This window comes from Zonotrichia albicollis, chromosome 2 (assembly GCF_047830755.1).
Source record: "Zonotrichia albicollis isolate bZonAlb1 chromosome 2, bZonAlb1.hap1, whole genome shotgun sequence".
Taxonomy (NCBI): domain Eukaryota; kingdom Metazoa; phylum Chordata; class Aves; order Passeriformes; family Passerellidae; genus Zonotrichia; species Zonotrichia albicollis.
In genome coordinates this window covers 115,554,275-115,578,601 of record NC_133820.1, presented here as the reverse complement: position 1 = coordinate 115,578,601, position 24,327 = coordinate 115,554,275, and the positions used below count along the sequence as shown (strand labels likewise).

General features: G+C 41.7%; 1 protein-coding gene and 1 long non-coding RNA gene across 3 annotated transcripts; one reads left to right on the top strand and one right to left on the bottom strand.

Moving 5' to 3' along the window:
• Positions 1–4,635: 4,635 nt before the first annotated feature.
• Positions 4,636–20,972, bottom strand: THAP12 (THAP domain containing 12). Of its 2 annotated transcripts, none has more exons than XM_074536135.1 (5): positions 19,994–20,213; positions 12,165–12,285; positions 10,493–10,600; positions 9,505–9,541; positions 4,636–9,221 (listed from the first exon to the last, which is right to left on the bottom strand). In XM_074536135.1, exons 1-5 carry the CDS (start codon positions 20,068–20,070, stop codon positions 7,276–7,278), a joined length of 2,289 nt encoding a protein of 762 aa, XP_074392236.1. In that variant the 5' UTR covers positions 20,071–20,213; the 3' UTR covers positions 4,636–7,275. The 2 variants fall into 2 exon arrangements, with proteins under 2 accessions (XP_074392236.1, XP_074392234.1); XM_074536133.1 differs by lacking the exon at positions 19,994–20,213 and adding an exon at positions 20,659–20,972 and having other exon boundaries at positions 4,637–9,221.
• On the top strand, positions 20,332–24,206 carry LOC141728284 (uncharacterized). The gene is made up of 2 exons (XR_012579201.1): positions 20,332–20,486; positions 23,020–24,206. It is a non-coding gene; the product is annotated as an uncharacterized LOC141728284 (long non-coding RNA).
• Positions 24,207–24,327: the final 121 nt, after the last annotated feature.

Sequence of the window (24,327 nt, the reverse complement as noted above, 5' to 3'; positions counted from 1 at the left end):
ACAGAAAGACCTCCGTGACCTGGAAAGCACAGAAGGAGGAAATGTTTTCTCCCTTACATACTATGGGCTGTGTACATTCAGCATCCTTCCTCAGCAGCTGCACAGTTGATAAATGTCATCAGCACCCTGAGGGTCCTTTAGGGCTGCCAGTGTCAAGAATGACTCTAAAGCAACCGTGCAGGGACAAAACCCCTGCACCAGAATCACACTGGTCACACTGCAATGGGTCCTTACACAAATGGGCTGCAAGACTGAATTCTTCAGAATAATATCAATTTCAGCTGCTTACTGGGAATCAGCAAGTCTAGTGATCTAGCCTTCAGTAAGGTATTTGGTGCTAGAATATGCAACATATTTAAAAGCTAAAATAACCCTAATATGCCTTTTCAGTAGGAAATAAAAGTAATTACACTCCTTGTCTGCTAGAATATACTAAATTGCCAGACAGAAATGGTGATAACAGTTTTGCATGCTCCACTTACATATGCTCTACAACTTCATATTTTCAGCCCAGCTTCTAAAAGGAAAACAACTTTTTAAGCCCTGTAAAAAAGGGTTTGGGTTATTTGTGTGAACTTACCAAGCTTCCACTAGAATCTTTGAACCAACTGGCCAATTTCATACAAATATGGGGAGGAAAGATGGGTCCTGCAGAGCCACCAGAGACAGAGACTCTGAAGTTCACCTTGCTAGAGCACACAGCTGGATATGGGCTTACCCTTTATCAGACAGAGAAACACAGGTGAGCTCCCCTTGGAAACACAAGTGAAGATGAAATGAAGCTACTTTGGCTCTGCTAATCCCAAAACAACATAATTCTTCTGTCACACCAGGAGTCCCCACCTCTGCTCCCGCTTCCTACCCCAATCGTGTGCGATCACAGTGACAAAGGGGCACTTTGCAAAAGAACGAAGAGAATCGCCAGAAATTTTTCATCCATAATGGGATACAGGCACAGTTTATTCCTAAAAGTAAAAGTAAATAAACTCAGGAAATAGCCAGAGGTGACTTTATGATGCTGAATTGTATCCCCATTTGTCAGAAGCAATGACTGATCAACATGTGAACTGAGAAGCAAAGGTTACTTTGTAGACAAATAAAATGGAGAACTGTTGGCCTGAATTTGGGAAGGGGAAATGAAAAGGTGTAAAGTAGGAAAAAATACAGCCCATGTAATATCTAATAGCTGAAACGTAGTACAGTCTGATTTTCCTATTCTCCAATCCACCATTAAAATAAGTGGATTATCAAAGGGGCAAATTTTGAAATTGTCTGGAAAAATTTAAGTTTCCCATTATATAGAGAAAGCCACCTGGGGAATGATTAAAATTAAAATACCAAGGAATGATTAAAATTAAATACCGAGGTAGCTAAACAAGGATACCCCCAAGTGCTCTATTCAGATGCTGAATTTTGTTCCTGAATGAAGATTTGCAAAATCTGTGCTTTTTCCACAGTCAAGTTCCTTTTTTCCAGCTTGCACTTTTCAAGCTCCAGAGAGGGATAGTGCTAAACAATTTCAAACACACGCAGTCTTTCAGTAGGTCTCCAAAATGGGAAATGTAAAACACAGGCAGCTAAGAACATTGACATTCAAAACACATGACCTCAGAGGGCAGCAAGTTGGGCACAAAACTATGGGGCATACAGGCACAGAAAACTAGCACCTAGATCTGGAAAAAGACCTGTCTTCCTTGCAGCTCTCTGCATATCAGCCAGCTGTGGAAGAAAAGACCAGTGAGACTTGAAGGACCACACCAGCAAGGTGTTCAGGAGCTCAGGCATACCTTGGAGAAGCAAATAGGAGAGAAACTGGCTGTGTCTGCATTTTCAGCACTTTTTTTCCCTTGAAGCTTCCCAAGAGGAACGTTGCTCTCTCAGATGAAAAACCGCATCCACGTTCTACAGTACTGTCCTGCCTGAAGGGCACAAAGAATCAGGACTGACACCACTGCAGGTGGAGATGGAGAAGAGCAGGACTCCATTTTTGTTCTGATACAGAATTTAAACCAGCTTCCAGCATCACACTGCCAAGGAAATGGTGCCCTTGACCTCTCTCACGTATCTCCCCATCCCTCCATCCCTCTCCCACTTTCCTAATGACCCAAATCCATTTCCAGTAGTTCCCAAGTATCTTTCCTTCACCAAGATAGCAAGTGCTTACTGTACAGAAGTGTCTGTGTACAGTAGGAGCTTCCAGGAAATGCTTAACTAGGAAACAGCTATGAAGACTGAAGTGGTGTTCCAGGAGTAAGACAGAACAAAAACCCCCAAGGTCCTGGTGAGTTCTCTTCCTCAGTCTCTGTGTCCTGGTGACAACAGATTCTGCAGACTCCTGGCTGCCAGAATCTACTTGCTAAGAAATTACCCTGAAGTTTGGGGGTCATGTAAAAGGTATTCTCTTGCTGATCTATAGGTTCTTCCAGAGGCAAGGAAAGATCCTCCTTTGCCAAAATCCTCAAACATTTGCTGGATTGAAGAGGTGACAAGCTGAATTTTCACTCCAACAGTGGTGTGTGGTCCTAGCAGTCTACAGCTCCAACTGTAGATGGCCACAAATGATGAGAGACTCCACAATCCCCTCTCAGTTAAAAAGATGCCATGAGACACGTGAAACTATTGGCAGACGTGCTGAGCTGCCTCCAGCACTGGCTTTCACAGGGATCTCCATTTTTAAATGTAAATCAGTGTTTCTTAGCACCTTTTAATAAAGGTGAAGCTTGGGTGCTTCTAAAGGAAGCCTGGGCTCCAGCTGGGACTCCCTGTGCCAGGCTCAGAGCATAGCAAGAACCCCAGAAGTCATCTATATAAAACAACTATTTTCTTAAAATATCCTTTTATTATAGTGTTACTCTTTGGAGCCTGTGGCCATGAAGGTTTGAGGAAGGTCTGTAGAGTGCTTGGGTGGCCTTGGGGGACAATAACAGCCATCATCTACTCTGTACCTCAAATTCTACAACTAGAAACCAAATTTCTTCTTAGGATATTTATGTTAGCTAACATGCATGGGGGGGCAGGGGGCATTGGGAGCAACACAAGAGTATCCTTTACTCTTAAGATCACATAAGCCGTCACATGGCCAGTTTACTCACTGATATATTTAACTTTGGGACACTACAAAACAGAGGAATAGGGGATTACAGGGACATCTGCTCTGTCACTTCTCAATCTCCCAGAACAAACTGCACCAGTACTCACATTGACTGCAAGGACACTTCCAGGGATAACTCTTGCCAGCTTAAACAGAAGACCCACAGGCATTGTTTTTAGAAAAAAGCAAGTTTGCTGCTGGAAAATAAATAATGAGAAACACTACACAATATGGCAAAATCCAAATGAACAATTACTGTGTCACAGAACATGCACACTGAATTCTATTTAACAGTGTTATTTTTTCAAAGTAAAGAAACCTTCTAAAGAGCATGCACATGTTTTGGAACTACATGTGTTTAAAACTTCCAACCCCTTTTTTTTTTTTTTTTTGGCTGATGTCTCAGTAATTACATTTAGGCAAAAATGTTCGGGAGATTCCTATTTCTTGTTGGAACTGTTTTCCTTAGGGAAAGTAGAGAGCACCACAGGTCTGGAGATGACGGAATGTTAAGCTTCTTTGGGATAACACCTATTTTTATTCTAGGTTAGTGGCTGTTTCTTGAAACATGCAATAAAGAGATCTATTTTCCTCTGCTTAAGAGTAATTGGGATGTTTCTGGCCACTCTGAGATTTTGCAGTGTTGCACAGAAAGTGATTGTGGAAGACAGAATAGTTGCACCTAGAATCCTTAAGTGGTTCTGCTCCTCCACTTCTTTACAGCACAACCTTGGCACCTGAACAAGTGGATATAGGATTTCTGAAGACAATGACAGAAATAACACTACAGGAGACAAAATGATACATGCTCTTTTTCCAAGTATCAATAGTGTTTTCTAGCAGCAATTCTGTGCGTGGGAAAAGGAAATACATTTTGTGTATTAAAACAAGCATCGCTTTCACAGAGCACAACAGGCTGAGCAGCTATGGAAGTCTACTTTCACTAAAAATTATATCTGAGCAGCAATACTTACACTGATTTTAACAGACCAATTACTTCCTTACATAGAATGTGCCAAAATGCCAGGTCAAACTAAGGTAAATACCTCACATGCACCTTGGAAATATATGCTGCCCTGAACTGACAGACTATTTAAAAACTGTAATTCCCTGTCTCCAGAATCTGTTCCACAAAACAGAATCCAAGTTTATCTTCAGTGATTGTTTCATCTTCAGACACATTTTTATCACTCTCAGACCTGTTGTAGCAAAATAGTGTAACTGGATTACACTAGAGTTGCATTCTTTCTGTGCATCCCTAGAAGTCAGATGGGAAACACTGTGGTTTCAGTAAATTGTTCTCCTCCACAGAAACCTCTCCTGTTGAAGAGGCACCTATCATTGCAACCTGCTATGCCTTTGCTCCTCCCCATCACAGACCAATCACAGAATCCCAGAATGACCTGGGTAGGAAGGGACCTTAGAGCATCTCAATCCACCCCCCTGCCTTGGGCAGGGACACCTTCCATTAGAGCAGGTTGCTCCAAGCTGTGTCCAGCCTGGCCTTGGACACTTCCAGGGATGGGGCAGCCACAGCTTCTCTGGGCAACCTGTGCCTGTGTTTTACCACCCACAGAGACAAGAATTTTCCCCAACATTTAATCTTAATCTCCCTTCTTTTAGTTTTCAGCGTCCTACCAAATCATCATCATTCAGACTAACTCCTATAGGTATCAAAAAATCAAGAGATTCCTCGCCAACAGGACAAATCAAATTGTAATAAATCAGGAGCTTCAGATTTATTACAGACAAGCTAAATACCTCTGTGAAAGGCAGTTCATAACCAAAAGATTGAGCCAGCTATTTAACAACGCTTATCACAAGCATGTGCCTCCAGCTGAGCTCCAGTAGACACTTAGTAACTTCAGCAGAGCTTTACTGCACTTCCCCTCTTCAATTTGTCTCAGTGCACTGGTTAGTTAGGCCTCATTTACCCAGTAAGAAAGCAGTCTTCAGCTCTTTGGGCCAATTCTGTGGTTCTGGATATCAATTTTTCTTCTCTGACTGCACCTATAAGCCTGGGCTCATCCAACCAGACTTTACTGACAGAGGGCTCATAACTTCTGATGTCGTGACCACCATGTTGCTGTGTTTAGCAGGGGAACTCACAGAACTTCAAGACGGGAAATATTTTTTATTTATTTTATTAAAATTGTAATTGAGGTAATGGTTTTTTATAGCATTAACCAAGATTTGGGAGCTATTTTCATATATTGAGAGGAACAGAGAAAGCTATTAGCTAAAAGACTTTTTACTATTGAGACAAGAATTGCAATAACATGAAAGTATGTCAGAAAGCATATACAAATACTACTGGAAAGAAAAGATAATGTTTAGAAAAGGTGGGGGTTTTTTCCACATTTGATCTTATTGTTTTGACTACATTAGAGCACTACAAACTCATATTCTTTAGAATCATTCAATTTGCTGTTGCTGGGGGCCTTTCCCACTGCAATTGTGAAGTACATAAAGGTATTGCAATTTCCCACCTACCCCCAACATGAGAAGGATGTGAACTTTGTAATGGGACTGGAGCCCCTCCCATATGGAGACAGGACAAGAAAGTTGGGGCTGTTCAGCCTGGAGAAGAGAAGGATGTCTGGAGACCTCACAGGGCCTTCCAGTATTTGAAGGGGCTACAGGGAAGCTGGAGAGGGACTCTGCATCAGGAACTGTAGTGACAGGACAAGGGGGAATGGCTTTTAGCTAAAAGAGGGGAAATTTACATTAGATAGCAGAGGAAATCCTTGGCTGTGAGGGCAGTGAGGCCCAGGCACAGGGTGCCCAGAGAAGCTGTGGCTGCCCCATTCCTGGAAGCATTCAAGGCCAGGCTGGATGGGGTTGGAGCAGCCAGCTCTGGTGGAAGGTGTCCCTGCCCATGGCAGGGGGTGGAAATGGATGAGCTTTAAGGTTCCTTTCAACCCAAGCCATTTGATTTTTGATGTTTGATTCAATAAATAAATTATAAACCCATCATGCATCAGATACTGCAAAACTTTACTTTTGAACCATTTCAAACTTAATCTCTTTCTGCCTGATTGTCAGATCTTCTATCAGTAAAAGCACTGTAGTTGCTGCTATCTCAAAATACTTTAAAAAACCTTGCAGAACATGCAGATCAGTGGTACTATCACACAGTTTCATCTGTCTTCAGAAAATGCCTACTCACTAGAATTGCAAAAACAATGAAGAAAAAATTGCTAAAATAAAAAGGCACCTTTACAGAACACATTTCCAGAGGCACAGCTTTACTAGGAAATCCAATGCTATATAAAAAGCAATTCACATTTTATTTTAAATTTCCATAAACTGTACAAAAAAGTTTCATTCTCACCAAAAATAACAGCAATATTCCCAATCTTACTTCTAGACAAACAACAAACTCTTATTTTAATCTTTCCAGAGTGAGTTTACAAATAAACATACCATAATATGGATGGCATTTGCATCAGAGTTGGGGCAGAGCAAACAGATTTAAACATTTGTGGAATAAATGTTAAGTTTTTAGTGTCTTTTTAGAACTTAAATACTCCTGCCATGCCTGTTAAGCCTAAAGAAAAAAAGTTTTGTGTCTGACACAAAGGAATGTAAACAGTCATCAAGAGATTAAAGAGGTTGACTCTTCCAACAAAACCGTAAAAGTACCCCTATATCACTGACATTCACTTTACACCGAGACCTGTCCACAGCATGGGCATCGTGCAATAGCTGAATCCATTCTCCAAAATGCCACTTAAATATACATCGAAGACTTCCTTAAAAGTCTGGGTTTTTAAAAAAATCCTAAGTAACAGAACTGAAATAGATTATATTCTTTTTAATAGTTTGAATTTCTTTCTTATCCTAATTAATCAGTGAATATGTAACAGCCCCATCAGATCTACAATCATAATGTACTTTTTCCACGATGCAATAAAGTAAAAGAGCACCTAGTTAAGCCAATCAGATGTAAAAAGCACCTCTGCCAAGAGCATGGGCTTGTGTCAGGCTTGATTTTGTTTGCCAAACACTTTTAGTATGGACTAACACCACATAATTTAGGTCTTTGACCACAGCTTGTTCAGCCCAAGGCCTAAAATGAAAACACAATTGCAGTGATTTTTAAAGATTTTACCAGTTTTTCTCCCCAGCTTTGAAACTTAATTAAGAAGAAGCTGTTTACAGATTGGTTAGAGCTTAAAAAGTTAGGCATTATCTGTCACTTCAGAATTGTTTGAAGGAATACAGTCTTGAAATTCCACTTTATCTGGGTAGAGTTTAATGTAAGTGTCCACCATCAAATCTAAGTCATGTTTTATGTCAATGTTTATGTTGAGCAAAGCAAGGTTGCTTGACCTTTGCCCTGTCAAGGTATTTTTCAGGTATGCCTTTAAGCGCTTTCGTCCCAGTCCGTATTTTTCATTCTCCACCTTCATCACTGGAAGTAAGCACAAGACTTTAAGCAATGCATAAACATTAGGGAAAAACTTTATGTCTGGCAAGTGAAGCGCTTCATAAATAGTAGCTGGAAGTTCAATATCTTTTCCTCTGTGCTTCCACTTGATTCTCCAACAATGAAGCTCAGCAGAAAGAGTGTCTGGATTGGGCAAGTCATTTTTGAACATGTCAGCGTGATGCTCCTCAGACGTGTTGAATTTGAGTTGTCCCATGACTGAGGGCACCAATGATAAACATTTTAGAGCTTTTAAATGTTGTTCTGAGAAAATATCTTTTAGTTCTTGAATAATATGCTCTACTGTTGGGACACTTAGGATTTCTTTGTAGTAATTTTCTGATGTCATTTCAGGGTCAAAGTTCCCCTGTTGTGCCCTGAGAAATTTTCCTGGGAGTTTAATTTGTACATCCAGTTTTGCAGCCAAGTTTGTGGCTTCCTCAAACCAAAATTCATGGTAAACTTCAATATTCTCCATCACTTCATTCAGAGAGTGCAATACTGCTGTTAAGCTGCCAGCTGCAAAGAACACATCTGATGTTTGTCCCTGGAGATTTTTTCCAAATGCTCTTGTAAAAGACAGAACATTTTTCATAATTACAATAGTGACAATGAAATCAAAATCTGTTAGTGCACTTGAAAGTACAAAAGCTCGACCGACAATGAAGTTGTTCCACCTGACAGAAAAGTCACTGCTCACAGCATCCAAGCACAGCACCAGTGCTTGCAGGAGGTCCACTAACACCTCAAAAGTATCATGCCTGCCTGTCCACTGAGAACGACAGATCTTCTTCAACTCATTACCTTTTTCATTATTGTCCTGAAAAAGAGCAGAAATTGTGTTGTCCAGTTCTACTAGTAATTGTGGAGACTGATTAAAAAGACAGCAAACTTCTTCAATTGTTCCTAATGCAATGGAAACACCAACAACAGGAACAGATTTTGCCAGCCAAACATTTAAGGCACATGAGGAACACAGCGTATACACAGCTTGCGGATACCTTTCCAAGAGTCTTGTAGCCACAACTTTCATTTTCGAAGCAAATCCACTGGAGACAATGTAGGCTTGACCCCGACAGTACTCCATGTTTAGACCCCACTTTTCAGTAATAGTTGCATGGAACTTAACAGCTAAAATTTCAGGATCAGCCTCATATGGTAAAAACCCTATGAATTCTTCTCTGAGATTGTGAGACTCATCAACAAACCTCACCAGCACCGGCAAATGTTCCTCTCCTGCTATGTCCACGACTTCATCGGTGACAATAGAAAAGAAGTGTGAGTCTCTTACTTCCCTCAGTGTCTCCTCTCTAATACAGTTTTCACAGATCTCAAGCATTTGTTTCTGCTGAGTTTTTGAACAATACTCGAGGTTGACTGCAGTCATCTCAAATCGTTTCCTCAGAACTTCATCGCCACCATTTATTCTGTATTCCAGTAGAGCCTGAAAGTTATCTGAAGTAAAAATGCCTTCTGGAAGTTCATCAGCATTATGGCCATCCAATGGAATATTTTGTTTACCCATTAAGATCAAAATTTCAAATAATGATTTAAGGTAATCTTTGTTTTCTCTTTCTTCCAGTGTTAAGGGGACAGTTTTTTCCTCTTGTTCTTCCCCTCCTTCCTCTGAGACAGTGTTTTGCTCATTGTTTTCATTTGATTCTTGAGTTGCCTGCTTCCGTTCAAAAGCATCGTCAACTACAAAATGAAAATACTGTAAGTGTCAAAAATAAAATATAACATTTACTTGCCCAGTACCTTTCAGTTACCAAACTCCAGAGAAGAATGTTTCCAGTTTAAAAGTGCATGAGTATTTTGGAAACAATTTAGACTGCCTGGCTGAATCAAGAAGGAACTCAATTATCCTCCTGCTAAACTAATATAAACTAATAGTTATATATAAACTAATAGTTATGAGTCCTGCATTACCTCATCAGCCTTAGGAAATAAAGTTATTACCTCAATTATTTTGATCACTTACTCTTTTGTTGCTTCAATGTTCTTATTTCATCTTCACTCTTAAAAAAACAAACAAAAAGAACTCATATTGATGACAATGTTTAACATGTGACCTTAAAATATTAACATATCAAGATGAGATACAAATACTGTAGATGAGACCAGTTAACATTTGCCAAAAAGTGCTAGAAATTTTAACACCAGGAGGTTTCTTGACGTAGTTTATTATAGCCATGACATGTATCTACCAACTACATGAGAACAGTTGTATTAGGAGGTTCTCCGATCTGTATAATTATTAGTAAATAGATTCCATTAAATAGTTTCTATTGCAATTTGGTAATGTACTGCCAGTAGACGGAACCATCTTTAACTCCATTTTCAGTCAACAGATGCAAACAAACTCACAAAAAAGTATTTAGAAATTGTCTGCAATTTTTCAAGTATAAACAGAGATTATGAGTGGAATTCCTGTTAATTGTCAGTATACTTCTAACCATGGAGACGCTGTCTCCCCTAAATGACACACAAGACACAATCCCACAAAAAAAATTTCTCAGTCTTGGTTTTATCCATGGATCCTTTTTTCACAACAATAAGTTAAAACAAGCACATCTGAATTGATTCAGATTTCAGAAGTTAAATGGGTGAACCAAAGATCACGATCAATATGCAGCAAGAATTTTGGGATATCAAGCTTCAGTTGTGTTCAGTTGGTACTGCAGTAACAAGGAAAAGAAAACTATATATTTGATTTGGATGAAAGAATCAGCTCTGGACCAACACATTTAATTTTCCAGATTATTTCTTCAAGACGTCCTTAGATAAATTTCTTATCATGCATTTAACTTATAATCAACAAAAACAATACAGGAATAGGCAGCACAGAAAATACAAACACTCAAGTGGCTAAATACTTTTATTTCACATTTTGTGTAAAAGTTTCACATTAACTTACTTGTCATCTTTTCTTTTAATAATAAACCAATAATTTTACATAAAAAGCTTACCAGCTCTTTTATCCTTTTCCTGTGTCTGCTGTGGGGATTGTTCAGGTGACTTGTAAGATCAAATATAGTTGGCACAGCGTTATCCCGTAAAACCGTTCTGTATGGGCTCTGTAAGAAAACAGACATCTCCATTAGGGAATTCTTTGAGAAATTTCACACACTGTGCTTTTTTTTTCCCCCTCCTTCTTTTCTTGTTTATGTTATTATTCTAAAGTACTTTGACTTTTTGTTGTTACTAAAGAGAAAGCTAAGCTATGCAATTTACATTTCAGGAATATCAAGAGAACACTGAAAATAGGAAGACAGATACTACAGAAAACTCCAATTCAAACTACAAATCCTTTTTTTTTTGTCCCCATTATCTTTATATCAAAGACCCTGGATAAATTTTAATTTTAATAATTTTAATAAAATTTTTATTTACTCCAATATTATTATTTTTAAATAAATAAACATTCTGGATAAAAACATATTTATGCATCAGAAAGGAAACATTTTGTTACTATTGTGTTTTGGTTTTAATCACTTATTCCACAATTCTAGAAACATTTCATTTTGAAAATGTTCAATTGCTTCTTTTTGTAGAACTGTGAAGTCCACCAAGCACTACTGTGAAAGATCATATTGAGGGAAAATTTATCTGTGAATAAAAAAAAAGAAGAAAAGACTTCTAGATGACCATGTAAGTGCTCCCAGTTAAAAAAAAAAATTAAAGTAAAATGCTATATTTGGATATACTGTGTTGCCTATACTGGCTAATTTCTACTAAGTACAAAATTGTAACTGATGTCATTTTGTCATTGAAATACATTTCAAACAAACCCAGTTTCATAGTGTTTCCTTTCAGAGTCATAATTACTTCCAATTTTCATCTGTTTCAGGGATGCTGGCTAATTAGAGACCTCATCACATTTAATACCGTTGGGACTTCAGAGTTTGACCTGCATATTTTAATTATCCTTCATAACTAAAAGATCTGTTTTGCTCATGTACCAGAGTGAAATTCAGCCTAGAAATTAAAACTTGATACAAAGTCCCAAGTCCACCCTTTCCTACTCTTATGCAAGCTGTTAAAATCATATTGTTGACAAAAAGAACTGAAAGATATTACTTCATTAACAGGAAACAGTGCCTTGACTTTAGCTGGATGAAAATGTAACAGGAAATTATAGCTTGACAGATGTAAAGAGTGTTTAAATCTTGTGGCCATAACAGTATTTCTTTAAAGAGTATTTATTTATTTAAAGAGTATTTAAATCTTGTGGTTAAATTTGGTAATTTAACCAAATCACACCATGTACACTCTTCAGGAACAGGACATTAATAAGTTGAAATAATTAGAGATGTGAAAAATTGCACCCAATAACCTTATATAATATTGTAATCTCTAGTGAAAGGAGGAAAGCACTGCAGTGGGGACAGTGTTCAGCAAACACATTAAACTGCCAGAAGCACCACTTTTACTCTCTCCTCTCTCTGTTCATTATCATTCTCAATGGCTGAGAGCCTGTGTGGAGCCCCAGACAATGGCAGTGATCCCAATTAAGACTAAGAAATTAATTTTCCTAGGGACGAATTACCCAGGAGCTCAAAGATTAAAAGCCAGCATTCTGGTGAAAAATGTCAATCACATTTTGCAAGATGCACTAAACAAATGCTTGTTTTTACTTACACTTCTGCATATCATAGAAGTCTCAAAATGTTTAGCACACAATCTGTAATGCTTGTTGAGTTGATCTGGAGTTTTATCTTCTAAATCTGCCCTTCGACAATTCTCTACCCATCTCTGACATCTGCATGTAAGGAGAAGAAATAGGTAATAGGATAAAACAAAATCCCTTACAAATTCAAACCATACTCCAAATGGAGCACAAGTGAGTGCAAGTGACCTTGATAAAAGACTTGGGAAAGTTCTTTACAACTTCCTTTGGAACATCCCATCAAATTTTTGTAAAAACTACTTTTTCTGCTTTTGCTCACCACTCAGCATCACCTCATCAAAAATTCAGGAGTCTTTTCCCTTGATTTATATATTCTTGCCTTTGTCACACACACACACAGAGCAGACTGTAGCACAGGTGCTCATGAAACTTAACTATTTAATTCTAAAGAATTTGCTCTTAAAAAGAAAAATTAAAAACCAAAGAGTTGTGCTTGTAGTCTAAAGTCACAATGTTTTCTAGGCAGTTTTTAAGATAGCTGTCTTTTCCACCTCCCTTCAAAATATAGTATTCTTATTTATTGTGATCACTGGGGGAGTTTAGAGTAGATTTATAAAGTGAAATAATAACAATAGAAAAGCAACCATTCCACAGACAGTGCTTCCACGCCCAAAGAAAGTTCTCCTTAGATATCTATTTTTACATGTATTTACTTTTGCTTTGGATTAGTTCTTCAAGAGATACCACAAGGATAAAGAAATATTTCCTTTACTGACAGAACTCCATTTAGGTATGCAAGAGACTGTCTCTTCTGGTGAGTAAACCACTTGCAGTAATTGATGCAAATACAGAAGTGAGCTTCAATTTCTCCTAACGGGGTACATGCCATTACTCTCTGAGCAACTTGTTCTAGAAATTAGAAGAAATCAAATTTACTATTCCTTTTGACTGCAATCACTAAATTATTGTTTATAGCAGTAAGGAGGGAGAAAAACAACTATAAGAACAAAGGCTATCTTGTCAGATGTTTTAGTGGGCAGCCCAGATGAGGAAACCACAGGTCTGAGTGGATTCACCTCTACTTTAGCTCAGTACAGGGCAATCGTGCAGATGAAAGAGAGGAATCTGATTCTGATCTCTGCTGGCTGAACCATTTGCAAAGCTCAATGTTTTGCTCATGTAAAATATTAAAATAACAGTGATAGCAAATGCCATAAATCAAAATTATTTCTAATATTGCTCTTGGAGATCCATACAGAGTATGCTTAGTAATGACTTAAAATAAGGAAAGAAAACAATGTTTTAAAAAATCCAATTTTTTGGCACAACAGATCTTGCACTCTTGGCGGTGCAATCACCCCAGAAAGAGAACAGGGGAGTTTTCTTCACTTGATCAAATGATATAAACACTGTTTTAAAGTGGGAGACCTGTAGCATGTAAATTATATTGACTCTGGCTCTCAGACTTCCTCAGTGGGTGTTGACTACTAAACAACTCATTAAATGTGATCACAGAGGCTGATCAGCCTCCTCTATAGTCAGTGGGGAGGGTTTCAGTCCACAGAAAGAGCCTGACCCCATGGTCTTACCTGCTTCTCTCAGTGATTCAGGGATGCTGACAAACACAGAGAGAGCAGAGCCAGAGCTCCTCACATCACATTAACTCCCCTGAATCACCTTCTGGCAATCACAGGAACACAAACTGGTGGCAGGAATGGTGCATTCAGAACTGGCACACAGTTGTCAAGGGCAGGCAAACATCAGCCTGAATTCTTTGGCCAACCAAAGAACCTCAGTAGGTACTTAGTAAGTACTACCTAGTACTTATAGTCAAGGATCAAATCAATGAGTGACAGCAAGAAATACCACCAGCTCTTCAGAAGGGGCTCACTCAAAAATGAGTCTCACACAGATTGCATTAACCACCCGATACTCCTTTCCTGATGCCGTAAGTTTTAGCTTTCATACTATTCAGGTTCTGTACTGCATTAGTATATAACTGAACTTCATATAAAGTGTTAGCAAGTTCTCCTCACAGTTTAGTTAGATAAAACAATTCTTTTCCAAACTGAGAAGCAAGGACACCATTGCAGCTTCAGGCCCAAAAAGTATAAACAGCAGCAAATTGAGGAGAGCAATCGGGGAGGATGGGACTTCATAACCTGAAGGTGTAATTGGACAATTAACCCTAATATGCAAATGGACCAAAACTTACAAAAGTGTGAAAATGTGTGACCTGTTTTCCAACATGGGTGTAGCCTCAGCCAGGCTCTTGTACTGCCCAAGGTGTATTCTTTGAAGGCCTTTTTAATAAATACCTACTTTATTCCTTTAACACTGTCTAACCTCTGTTCTAGGTAGCTCTCAAGGCATCATTCCCTTACAAAGTTCTTCAACAGTTGCACAAAAACTGGATATGGTTGCTGCCTTTTGTGCTGAAGTAAACACTACCTGTGATGCCAAATTATTTTTGCCTGCTTTCTTGTATAAATTCTCTGTATTCTTACACATATATTCGTAACTTTGTAGCCTATTGCTCTATTTGTGGCTAGTTTTCCCCAGTACTTTACCCTACCTTTTCCCTAGCCAGAAAAACCTCCACATTCCAAGGCCCCCTATCCTGTCTTGGCTCTGTCTGGGAACCAAGTCCAAAAAACAGCTCTTCAAGACACATTTTCACAAACAACATTTAGTTCCCATCTAAGGAAGGGGCTGGGGGGGGAAGGGCATGGGCAGGATTCAGAGAAGGTTGGAGAGGGAAATAGCATCACCTCTTATGTCTCTAATTGGTGATTTTTTTCAATTATGCTGATTTGCTAAACTTTTAAAACTGTATTCACCCCATGGGGGGTGGGCATTTTGTGGACATTTTTCCATATCTGCCCCTGGAGGCCTGCAGTGAAGACCAGCCTTTGTGTTACCTCCTATATTAATATTATCTCAGGGTTATGTTGTTTTATTTCTAGGTTCTTTAAGGCATCACCTGAGTACATGATCCAAAAGAAGCCCTTGGTGTTCAGAGCCCCATTTGATGATCCTAACACAATCCTAGAGCAGTTTGGGTTGGAAAGGACCCTACAGCCCATCTTGTTCCAGGCCCTGCCGTAGGCAGGGACACCTTCCACTAGACCAGGCTGCTCCAAGCCCCATCCAGCCTGGCCTTGAACACTTCCAGGGAAGGGCAGCCACAGCTTCTCTGGGCAACCTGTGCCAGGGCCTCACCACACTCACAGGGAGGAATTTCTTCCCAATACCTGATCTAAACTTCCCCTCTTTCATATCATGGATCAGACATGGGCACCAAGCTTCTCAACCCACGGGAGCAGCATATCAGCAACCAGAGTTCTGGAAATTTAGGAAGCTCTAATGGCAAAGGCTGAAATGCTGACATTCTCTCAGGGAGCTACAGGACTAAAAGGAGACGACAGATTATATGACTGAACTCAAACACAAAAACTCCATCTGAGTCTGAATTCAGCTTTTCAGTCTCACTGTGAGTTTGGTTCCAAACAGAACACTCTCTGAGAAATGGAATAATAAAGCAAAACTAAGTCAGACCCCTGAGATCACCCACCCATGCAGATAGCTCTACATGGTATTATCCAAGAAGCAACTAGAAAGATCTTAGAATAAAATTATGTATTAACTTTTATCAAATCTTTCAGTATTCAACTATTTCTGCATGAGAAGACAGGCTTATGGAGTTTGTGAAGTCCTTATGCAAAGCCTACATCCACAAGACTGCCCTGAGTCTTCCTACTCAACTCAACTGGATGCTGTAGCAGCAGGGAATAATTCCTGCATTAAAAGCAATAGCAGCAACATCAATTATCATGAAAAGGAGCAAACTTAGATCCAAGTCACCCAACAAGCACATATACATGAAATGGACATGATTCTTAAACATGCTTCACAAGTATCATCCCCACGAGAGCATATCGTTGTGAATAAATTATTTTAAAGACACATATTAGTTTGAGATATTTTTTTTAATCCAGAACTTTATTTCCCATTCCCTTCAATAGTGAGCTGCACCATGATGTGCTCAGGTAGTGTTTCACTTCAGCCACCTACAGGGAGAGATATGCATGATCAGTCTCTAGAGAACTTGGATCTAATCCCATTCTCCAATGGATCCTCATACACAAATGGCAAATGACACACAGGCTACAGAGGAATGAGAAACTTGGAGTGCATAAAGCAGAATCTCTGCAACCCTTGGTGAATGCCCAAGAGGCTGAATTACCTTGCATTAGGAAGAGAGATGTAATAGATGGAGATGTAATTAATGAGTGACTATCCTAATTCTAAATAAGCTTTTGGAGAGCATCATACATCTACACTACTGAAGGAACCACAGTTCTTTACTTCAGCAGAAAAGAATGTATCTAATGGAATTGAAATACAAGTGCTGCTGGAAGCTACCAAGCTTACAAGAGAAATCACTTTAGTATGTTGTCCAGCTCATACCAAAGGCTCCTGTGAAACAAAGAAATAATAAAACTGCTCAAACTTGTAGTCAGGTAGATTTTAAAAGGCCTGGAGTTTAGGAGTAGTACAATGGGATAGTAAGATATTGGAAATAACTCTCACCAGCCTCTACAGTGGCCCTCAACAGAAATAGTGTTTGGCAGAAAATTATATCCAGGACCAGCCTCTTAGAAAATAAATAGTTGGAGACAACTTCACACAAAATAATAAAAAATAAATAAAACAAAATACAGCTACTTGACATACAATCTGGAGGTGAAGGATTAACTAAGGTATTTTCAGTAAAATCTAAATTGGAAGCTAAATAGAAAGGACCATATACTGCCATATACTATTTGCTGTAAGTTTTAGGTAAGGAAACTGGATACATCATTCCCACATCAAACGAGTAGAGGATGATCAACCAGTTGAGTGTGATTTTTTATTGGTAATCATTTAAGTATTTGTGCACAGGAATCTACAACGTTGCACTCTATGGTAATGCAGTTGGCTTTGTTATATTTCTACTTGGAATAATGCTGTACGTAAGGGCAGCACTCACAGAATGGGTGCAGACTGTAGGGATATAAAAGCCCAGAGATTTCTTGGTTCAGGGTCAATCCACAGAGACATCAGCTCAAGCTGTTACCACATTATGATTAAAGTGCTGAAAGGAACCAGACATCTGAGACTGCTACAGAAAACCCAGAACCCAGGGTTGAGGCTGGAGCCACCTGCCCTGCAGGGCTTTGCTCATGGCAATTGAAGTCTCAGGCTGTGCAAAGGGACTCCCAGGGTGGCTCCTGAATGGTCAGGCACCAAAGCTTCCTTCATACCTCTTAGGCATTGCTCATTAGCTTTTAAGAAGGTTTTCTTCAGTCACAGACTTTACATTTTCAGAGATCTGCTGACATCTCATGGAAGCTGAAATGGCATTTTACTGAGCTGCAGCTAGAGTATCTATTGCCTCACTACTGGTCAACTGCAGCAGAACAGCATCTCTCTGCTTAAGAAGTATTTTGTTCTAAACAAACACTCATACCTCAGCTGCAGCTTGAGCCACCATGATGAACACAGCCAGTCACAGATGAGAGTTAAACAAACATATCTTACTGTGAGGATCACTGCCTAGACTGCATAAAACTATAAACCTTATGGAGGTAGCAGAGGCTGCTTACACTAGTTTGATATGAAAAGACAATATGCCACCCATTAAATACTGGTGGTTCTTCTCCAAAGGCTGATCTCTGAGTCCTTCATCTTCTCAAGAAGCCAAAATGAAAGAAGGTAGTCTTAACAGGTTAGCTCTCACTGACTTCCTAACACCTGAAAAATCAGACTTGGAATGTCTAACTGGAACTGCTTAGCACTCAACTGGGAAAACATTAAAGGCAAATACCAGCTATTATGGAAACACTGAAAACAGTAAGGGAGTAGAAACAATTTACCCTGACTATGCATTTACCATCAATGATTTTTTTAAATTAATTACAAGATGTATTCTAACAACTTTATTTTCAGCTTTCCCACTGTAAGCTGCCAAATGTAAGTAACATTTTGGGACAATGCACTTTGCTCACCATCCCAGTCTGACCTACAAAAGTGAGAGCAAGCAGTACAAGGAACATATTTTCATTTCCATCTGCAGAATGCTGAAGACCAGCCCACAGAATAAAACATCCTCAAGTCTGTAAAACCAAAAGGATGCACAGACTTATCAGTCTCCAAATGCTCTTGGTAAAATACAATATATTATGAACTTTGGACAGAAAGTTTTAAAATATTAAGGGGGGAACTTCTAGAGAACCTAGAACATCATCTTTGTCACTGACTGTTTTTAAGAGTACAAAGATGCTATAAACAGTTTATGTAGAGTTTCTCCTTCCTCCCACCCATCTTGTGAGACCCCATCTGAAATACTGTGTACAGTCTGCCCCAATAAAAAGACAGACATGGAAATGCTGGACCAAGTCCACAAAGCTGGCAAGAGGAGTGGAGCATCTCCCATATGGAGACAGGATGAGGAAGTCAGGGCCGTTCAGCCTGGTTGTGTGGAGACCTCACAGTGGCTTCCAGTGTCTGAAGGGGCCTTACAGAGAAGGAGGAGAGGAGCTCTGCATCAGGAACAGGACATGGAGAAATGGCTTCAAACTGTTAAGAGGGGAAATTTAGGTTAGATACATGAAGGAAATTTTTTACAGGGAGCATTTGGAGGCCCTGGCATAGGTTGCCAAGAGAAGCTGAGGCTGCCCCGTTCTTGGAGGTGTTCCAAGGGTTGGCTGGGAGAAAGGTGGTCTAATGGAAGGTGTACCTGCCCATGGCTTGGGATGAGATGAGCTTCAAGGCTCCTTCCAACCCAAACCATCCTGGAATTTATAAAAGAGAGTTTAAAAAAAATTAGTCTTTAAAATGTAATCATTTAGTCACACACCTTTAACTACCTCTCCGCACTGCTACCATGGAAAATGCTCATTCAAAATGTCCTTCCAAAAAAAAAACCATTATAAACTGCAGAGGGTATTCTCTTCATAAAGTAAACTGCCATCTACTGAGGAGTTCTGTACAGCTTGATGTGACTCACATTTTACAGCAAGGACCTCTTACAAATTAAAACTGAAGCTGAAACATTGCCAATTTTCTTCAATTCCAAACAAACTGCAGACATTCCTTCGTGTGAGATCCTAAGGGTCTCACAGGACAGAGGGTAGAAAGAGACAACAGTAAGAGCAAATAATGAAAATGAAAGAATAAGAGTAGGTAAGCAAGCACTTTTATTTCAGTTCTTATTAATGCAAAATCATATAGAATATGGATTGTATTACAGCATCTTGCATGTACTAGAAATCAAGAGGTCTGGATAGCCTTTACAGCAAGGCCTTGCATTCATCCAGGAGAACTTCATAACATATCCAAAATCACAACTTTAGAGAGCAGCTACTATCTATATAACCTTTTTGTATCTTCATTTGAAATTGCCTGGAGGATCTGTTTCCTTAGGAAATACTACATATGCATAATTCCCATGGGGTTTTGATTTTTCCAAAAATCAGGTCAAGCAGCTTCAAGGAAGGAAGGAAGTAAATATCATGTATAAATCATGAGAAGGCCAGCTTTAACTACTGATTGTTCAAAAAGAGGTAACTGGTATTGCCCTATGCCTATGCCCCCTTCAATATTGTGAGCATCATGTTAAATCAAGTGATTTGAAGAGTGTCATCTCGATTTAAGGGTGAACCTTTACATGGGGGTTTCTATGTCTGAGTACATTATTTATTTTTCATGGCATTTTCCAGTGTCTCCCACTCACACACTTTTTGCTCCACCAATACACCACCCCTGCTTTTTACCCACTGGGAATTACTCCCATCACCTCTGCTGTCGGTCATGACGCTTTGCCACCATCCCAGCAATCCTGTGACAGTTCCTCCCGTCGCAGGAGCGTCCCATTTGCCACGCACACACCTCATCGCCAAATACACCGAGCAGGACTGATGGACCTTTCACTGCTTGAGCCAGCGTTGAGGCTGCGCGGGCAGGGCTCCCCTACCTGAGCCCATGGCTCCGGCACCCCTCAGGCTGCCGCACATGTCTCAGCCGCACATCCCATTGCACCACCCCACACACAGCTCCACCCCGGTCCGGGCCAGGTGCCGTCCTCCCTCCGCACCCCGGAGCGGCGCCGCCGCCGTGCCCGGCACTCCCCCGAGGGGCGGCAGCCGCAGCCGCCGCGGCCCCGGCGCAGGCGCAGCCGCCCGCCCGCCTCCCGCCGCCACCGCCCGGAGGGTCCCCCGGCCCCGCCCCGCCGCAGCGAGCGCGGCCTCCGCAGGCACCATCGGCGGTCCGGGCGCCCGCCGGCCCCGCGGGTAAGGAGGCAGGCGCGGTCAGGGAGACGCAGGAGAGGCAGAGCGGGCAGGGGGAAGGCAGCCGGCTCTCCGCACGGTGTCTCCTCAGACTGGCAGCGCTGTGCGCCGGCGGGGCCTGAGGGGGAGAGCCGGGCGCGCCTCCCCCAGCCCGCCCCTCCCGCGGTGGTCTCACCTGGCCGGATCGCGGGGGAAGCGGAAGAAGGCCAGGTCGGACTGGGTGCTCTTGCGGGTGCAGTTGGGCGCCGCGCAGAAGTTCGGCATGGTTCCCCCGGCCGGCGCCGCTGCCCCTTTAAATCGGCGGGCCGGCGGGAGGGGGGCGGGGGGAGAGGGTGCGTGTGTGGGGTGGAGGAGGAGGAGGTGGCGGCGGCCGGAGGGGAGGCAGGGCGGGAAGCGGCTCCACAGTGCTGTGAGCGGCCGGGAGGATTCAGCGCCGCGCTCCGCCGGGCCGGGGCCACCTCCTTCCCACACTGCACCGCGCGCGCGCCCGCCGCGGGCACGGCCCTGCGCGTGCGCGCGAGGAGCGGGCACGGCGGGGGCGCGCATGCGCCTGGTGTCGGGGTCTGTGTGCGCGTTCCACCGTGCGTGTGTTAACGGCGTGTGTCCGTCACACACCGTCCGTGTGTCCATCACACACCGTGTGTGTGTTAACGGCGCGTGTGTCCGTCGCACACTGTGCGTGTGTTAACGGCGTGTGTCCGTCACACACCGTCCGTGTGTCCGTCACACACCGTGAGTGTGTCCATCACACCGTGCATATGTTAAGGGCGCGTGTGTCCGTCACACCGTGCATGTGTTAACGGCGTGTGTCCGTCACACTGTGCGTGTGTTAACGGCGTGTGTGTCTGTCATACACCGTGTGTGTGTCACACACCATGTGTGTGTTAACGGCGTATGTCCATCACACACCATGCGTGTGTTAAGGGCGCGTGTGTCCATCTCGCCGTGCATGTGTTAACGGCATGTGCCTGTCACATGCCATGCGTGTGTTAACCGGTGTGTCCATCACACACCGTGCGTGTATCCATCACACCGTTATGTGTTAAACCAAGTGTGTCCATTGCACCGTCCGTGTGTTAACCCCGTGTGTCCATCACACCGTGCATGTATTAAACCAAGTGTGTCCATCACACACTGTGCATGTGTCCATCACACCGTGCATGTGTTAACTGGTGTGTCCGTCACACATCGTGCATGTGTCCATCACACACCATGCGTGTGTCCGTCACACCTGTGTGTTAGCCACATGTGTCCCTTACACGGTGTGTGTGTCAACCACGGGTGTCCATCACACACCGTATGTGTGTCCATCACACTGTGCGTGTGTTTGTCACACCATGCGTGTGTTAATCGCGTGTGTTCATCATACCGTGCATGTGTCACACACCGTGCACGTGTTAATGGCACGTGTCCATCACACACGGTGTGTCCATCACACCATGCATGTGTCCATCGCACCGTGTGTGTGCCCATCACACCGTCCATGTGTCCATCACACTATGTGTGTGTGTTAACAGCATGTGCATATTTGTTACACTGTGCATGTTTGTTACTGCATGTGCATATTTGTCACACCGTGCGTGCCCCTGTGTGTGTGTGGCTGTGTGATGCCATCTGGGCATTACACTGTGTGCGTGTTTCACCGTGTGTGCAGCACGCCGTGTGCATGGGCTAATGCCGTATGTGTGTGTGTTACAACGTGTGCATACTTGTTACACCATGCATGTAACACCACGTGTGTGTGTTGCACCGTACATGTGATGCCACATGCTCGTGTGTGACACCAAGTGTGTGTGCACATGTTACAGCATGTGTGTTACACTTGGTGTGTGTGTTACACCGTGTGCATACTTGTTACATCAGGTGTGTAATGCCACACATGTGTTACAGCATGTGCATGTGTTGCACCATACATACGATGCCGTGTGCTCATGTGTGACACCAAGTATGCGTGCACATGTCACAGTGTGCGTGTGTTACACCGTGGCCACTCCAAACCCAGTGTAGGAGGGGAATCGTAACATTTTTTGTACAGACAAGCTCTTCTCTCTCCTCCACAGCTCTTTCTTCTCCAGTCCAGTTTATTCATGTCAGCCTGGTGGCCCTGCTCTCACCTGCCACATTATCCCTTTTTCTTCATTCATGTAGTTGCAGTCTACATAGTTTTCTCATCTAACCCCCACTCTCCAAGCACAGTATCTCCCATTCCTCCGTTAACTCCATGACTGGTTTCCCCCTCTCTTTGCTCACAGCTCCTGGTGACCAGCCACAGGTCTCCAGCCAGCCAGCCAGCCAGCCAGCCTCATTGTTACAGTTCTGATCATTTGGAGCGAAGTTTCCCTTAGTTTCTCTCCCTGAGGAAACTCACAGAGAGGTGAATGGAGCAGGGCAAGACTGGTGCAGAGAGCCCCCTTTGCCTGGGGCTGCTTCCCATCTGTATATATGCTACCCTGTGTCTGCTTTAAAACCAGGCATAGGGTGGACATCGAGGTGGTAATGGTGTTCTCTTGTCTTATTTTCTTCTGTTTGGTTCTAGGAGGATGTTGTTACTCTGCAGCCCGATGGATGATCCCACACAGAATCACTGAATCAATTAGGTTGGAAAAGACTTCTGCAATCCCTGAGTCCAGCCCGTGATGGATCATAACCTTGTAAACTAGACCAGAGCACATCCAGGCTTTCCTTAACCATCTCCAGGGATGGTGACTCTGCCACCTCCCTTGGCAGGCCCTTCCAATATCTAATCACCCTTTCTGTAAAAAAATTCCTCCTGATGTACAACCTAAACCTTCCCTGGCACAGCTTAAGGCCCTGTCTTCTCATCCTGTCGCTCGTTGCCTGGGAGAAGAGGCTAAAACTCCTTTCAGGTAGTTAAAGTAATGGTGAAAGCCACAAGCTTTTCAAGTAATGAAATAATTAGACAGAGGTTGTACTGGTCAGAAGACATTATTAGGTAAAAAAATAAATGAAGCTTAGAAAAAAAAACAGGATACAGGAAACTGGATGGTAGGAAGTGGGTAAGGGCTCTCTCACCAAATATATCCTGTTTAAAAGGAGGTAGAGCACCTGTGAAATTGCTGACGGCAAGTGATGATTGTTTCAGGTGTAATACTGCTGTAGTTTCAAGAATTCAGCTGTGATACATCCTTTATATATCTTCACATAAAAAGTCCTACTGTCCTGGAGATGTGCTGGGCTCTGGGAACCACAATCCAAAGGCACAAAATGGTCAAAAGTATAAGTTTTCAAAGGAAAAATAACAAAAAATTCCTACTTACTTGATTCCTTTTGAGCTTCAAATATTTTAAGCCTCCTTTGTTTACTATGAGCAGGATTAAAGCTGTCTTTAACATGAGGAAGTTTTGTCATCAAGTGCTCCTGACCAATCATAATAACATCTGTTTATTTGGCATTAATTGTTTGCCTGAATTCTACCTTGGGTATGTAGCTGAAGTAGTTTTGAGTAGTCCTTTAAGCTAATGCTAAAGAAAACTGCTGCACCCCATTGGTTTGACTTTACTTGTCAGCCACCAACATTCATGGACACTGAACTGTATAAATGAGTTAATCAGATAAGTAATCTTTTTTAAAATAAACTTAAGTTAGATTTAATCCAGATAGCTGCCATCTGATCTGTAGTGCATATTGCATAAATGTTCATGGTGATACAAGGAAACACAAAAAAAAAAGAGCAGGATAATTTTCAATTGTAGCAATAGTATAGGACCATGAGTGCTTAATGTTATAGTGAATTTTAAAACACTGAAAATCTGTTTCAGTAGGAAAAAAATTACTACTTCTCACATAACTAATAAGAAAATTGTATGTTCTGCCCAATGTTGAA

Coding starts and splice junctions, on each gene's coding strand:
- THAP12 (XM_074536133.1), bottom strand. CDS start 20,747: ATGCCGAACTTCTGCGCGGCGCCCAACTGCACCCGCAAGAGCACCCAG. Junction 12,286..20,658: donor TTCCCCCGCGATCCGGCCAG/GTGAGACCACCG, acceptor CCTTACATGCAG/ATGTCAGAGATGGGTAGAGA. Junction 9,542..10,492: donor GGAAAAGGATAAAAGAGCTG/GTAAGCTTTTTA, acceptor TGTTTTTTTAAG/AGTGAAGATGAAATAAGAAC.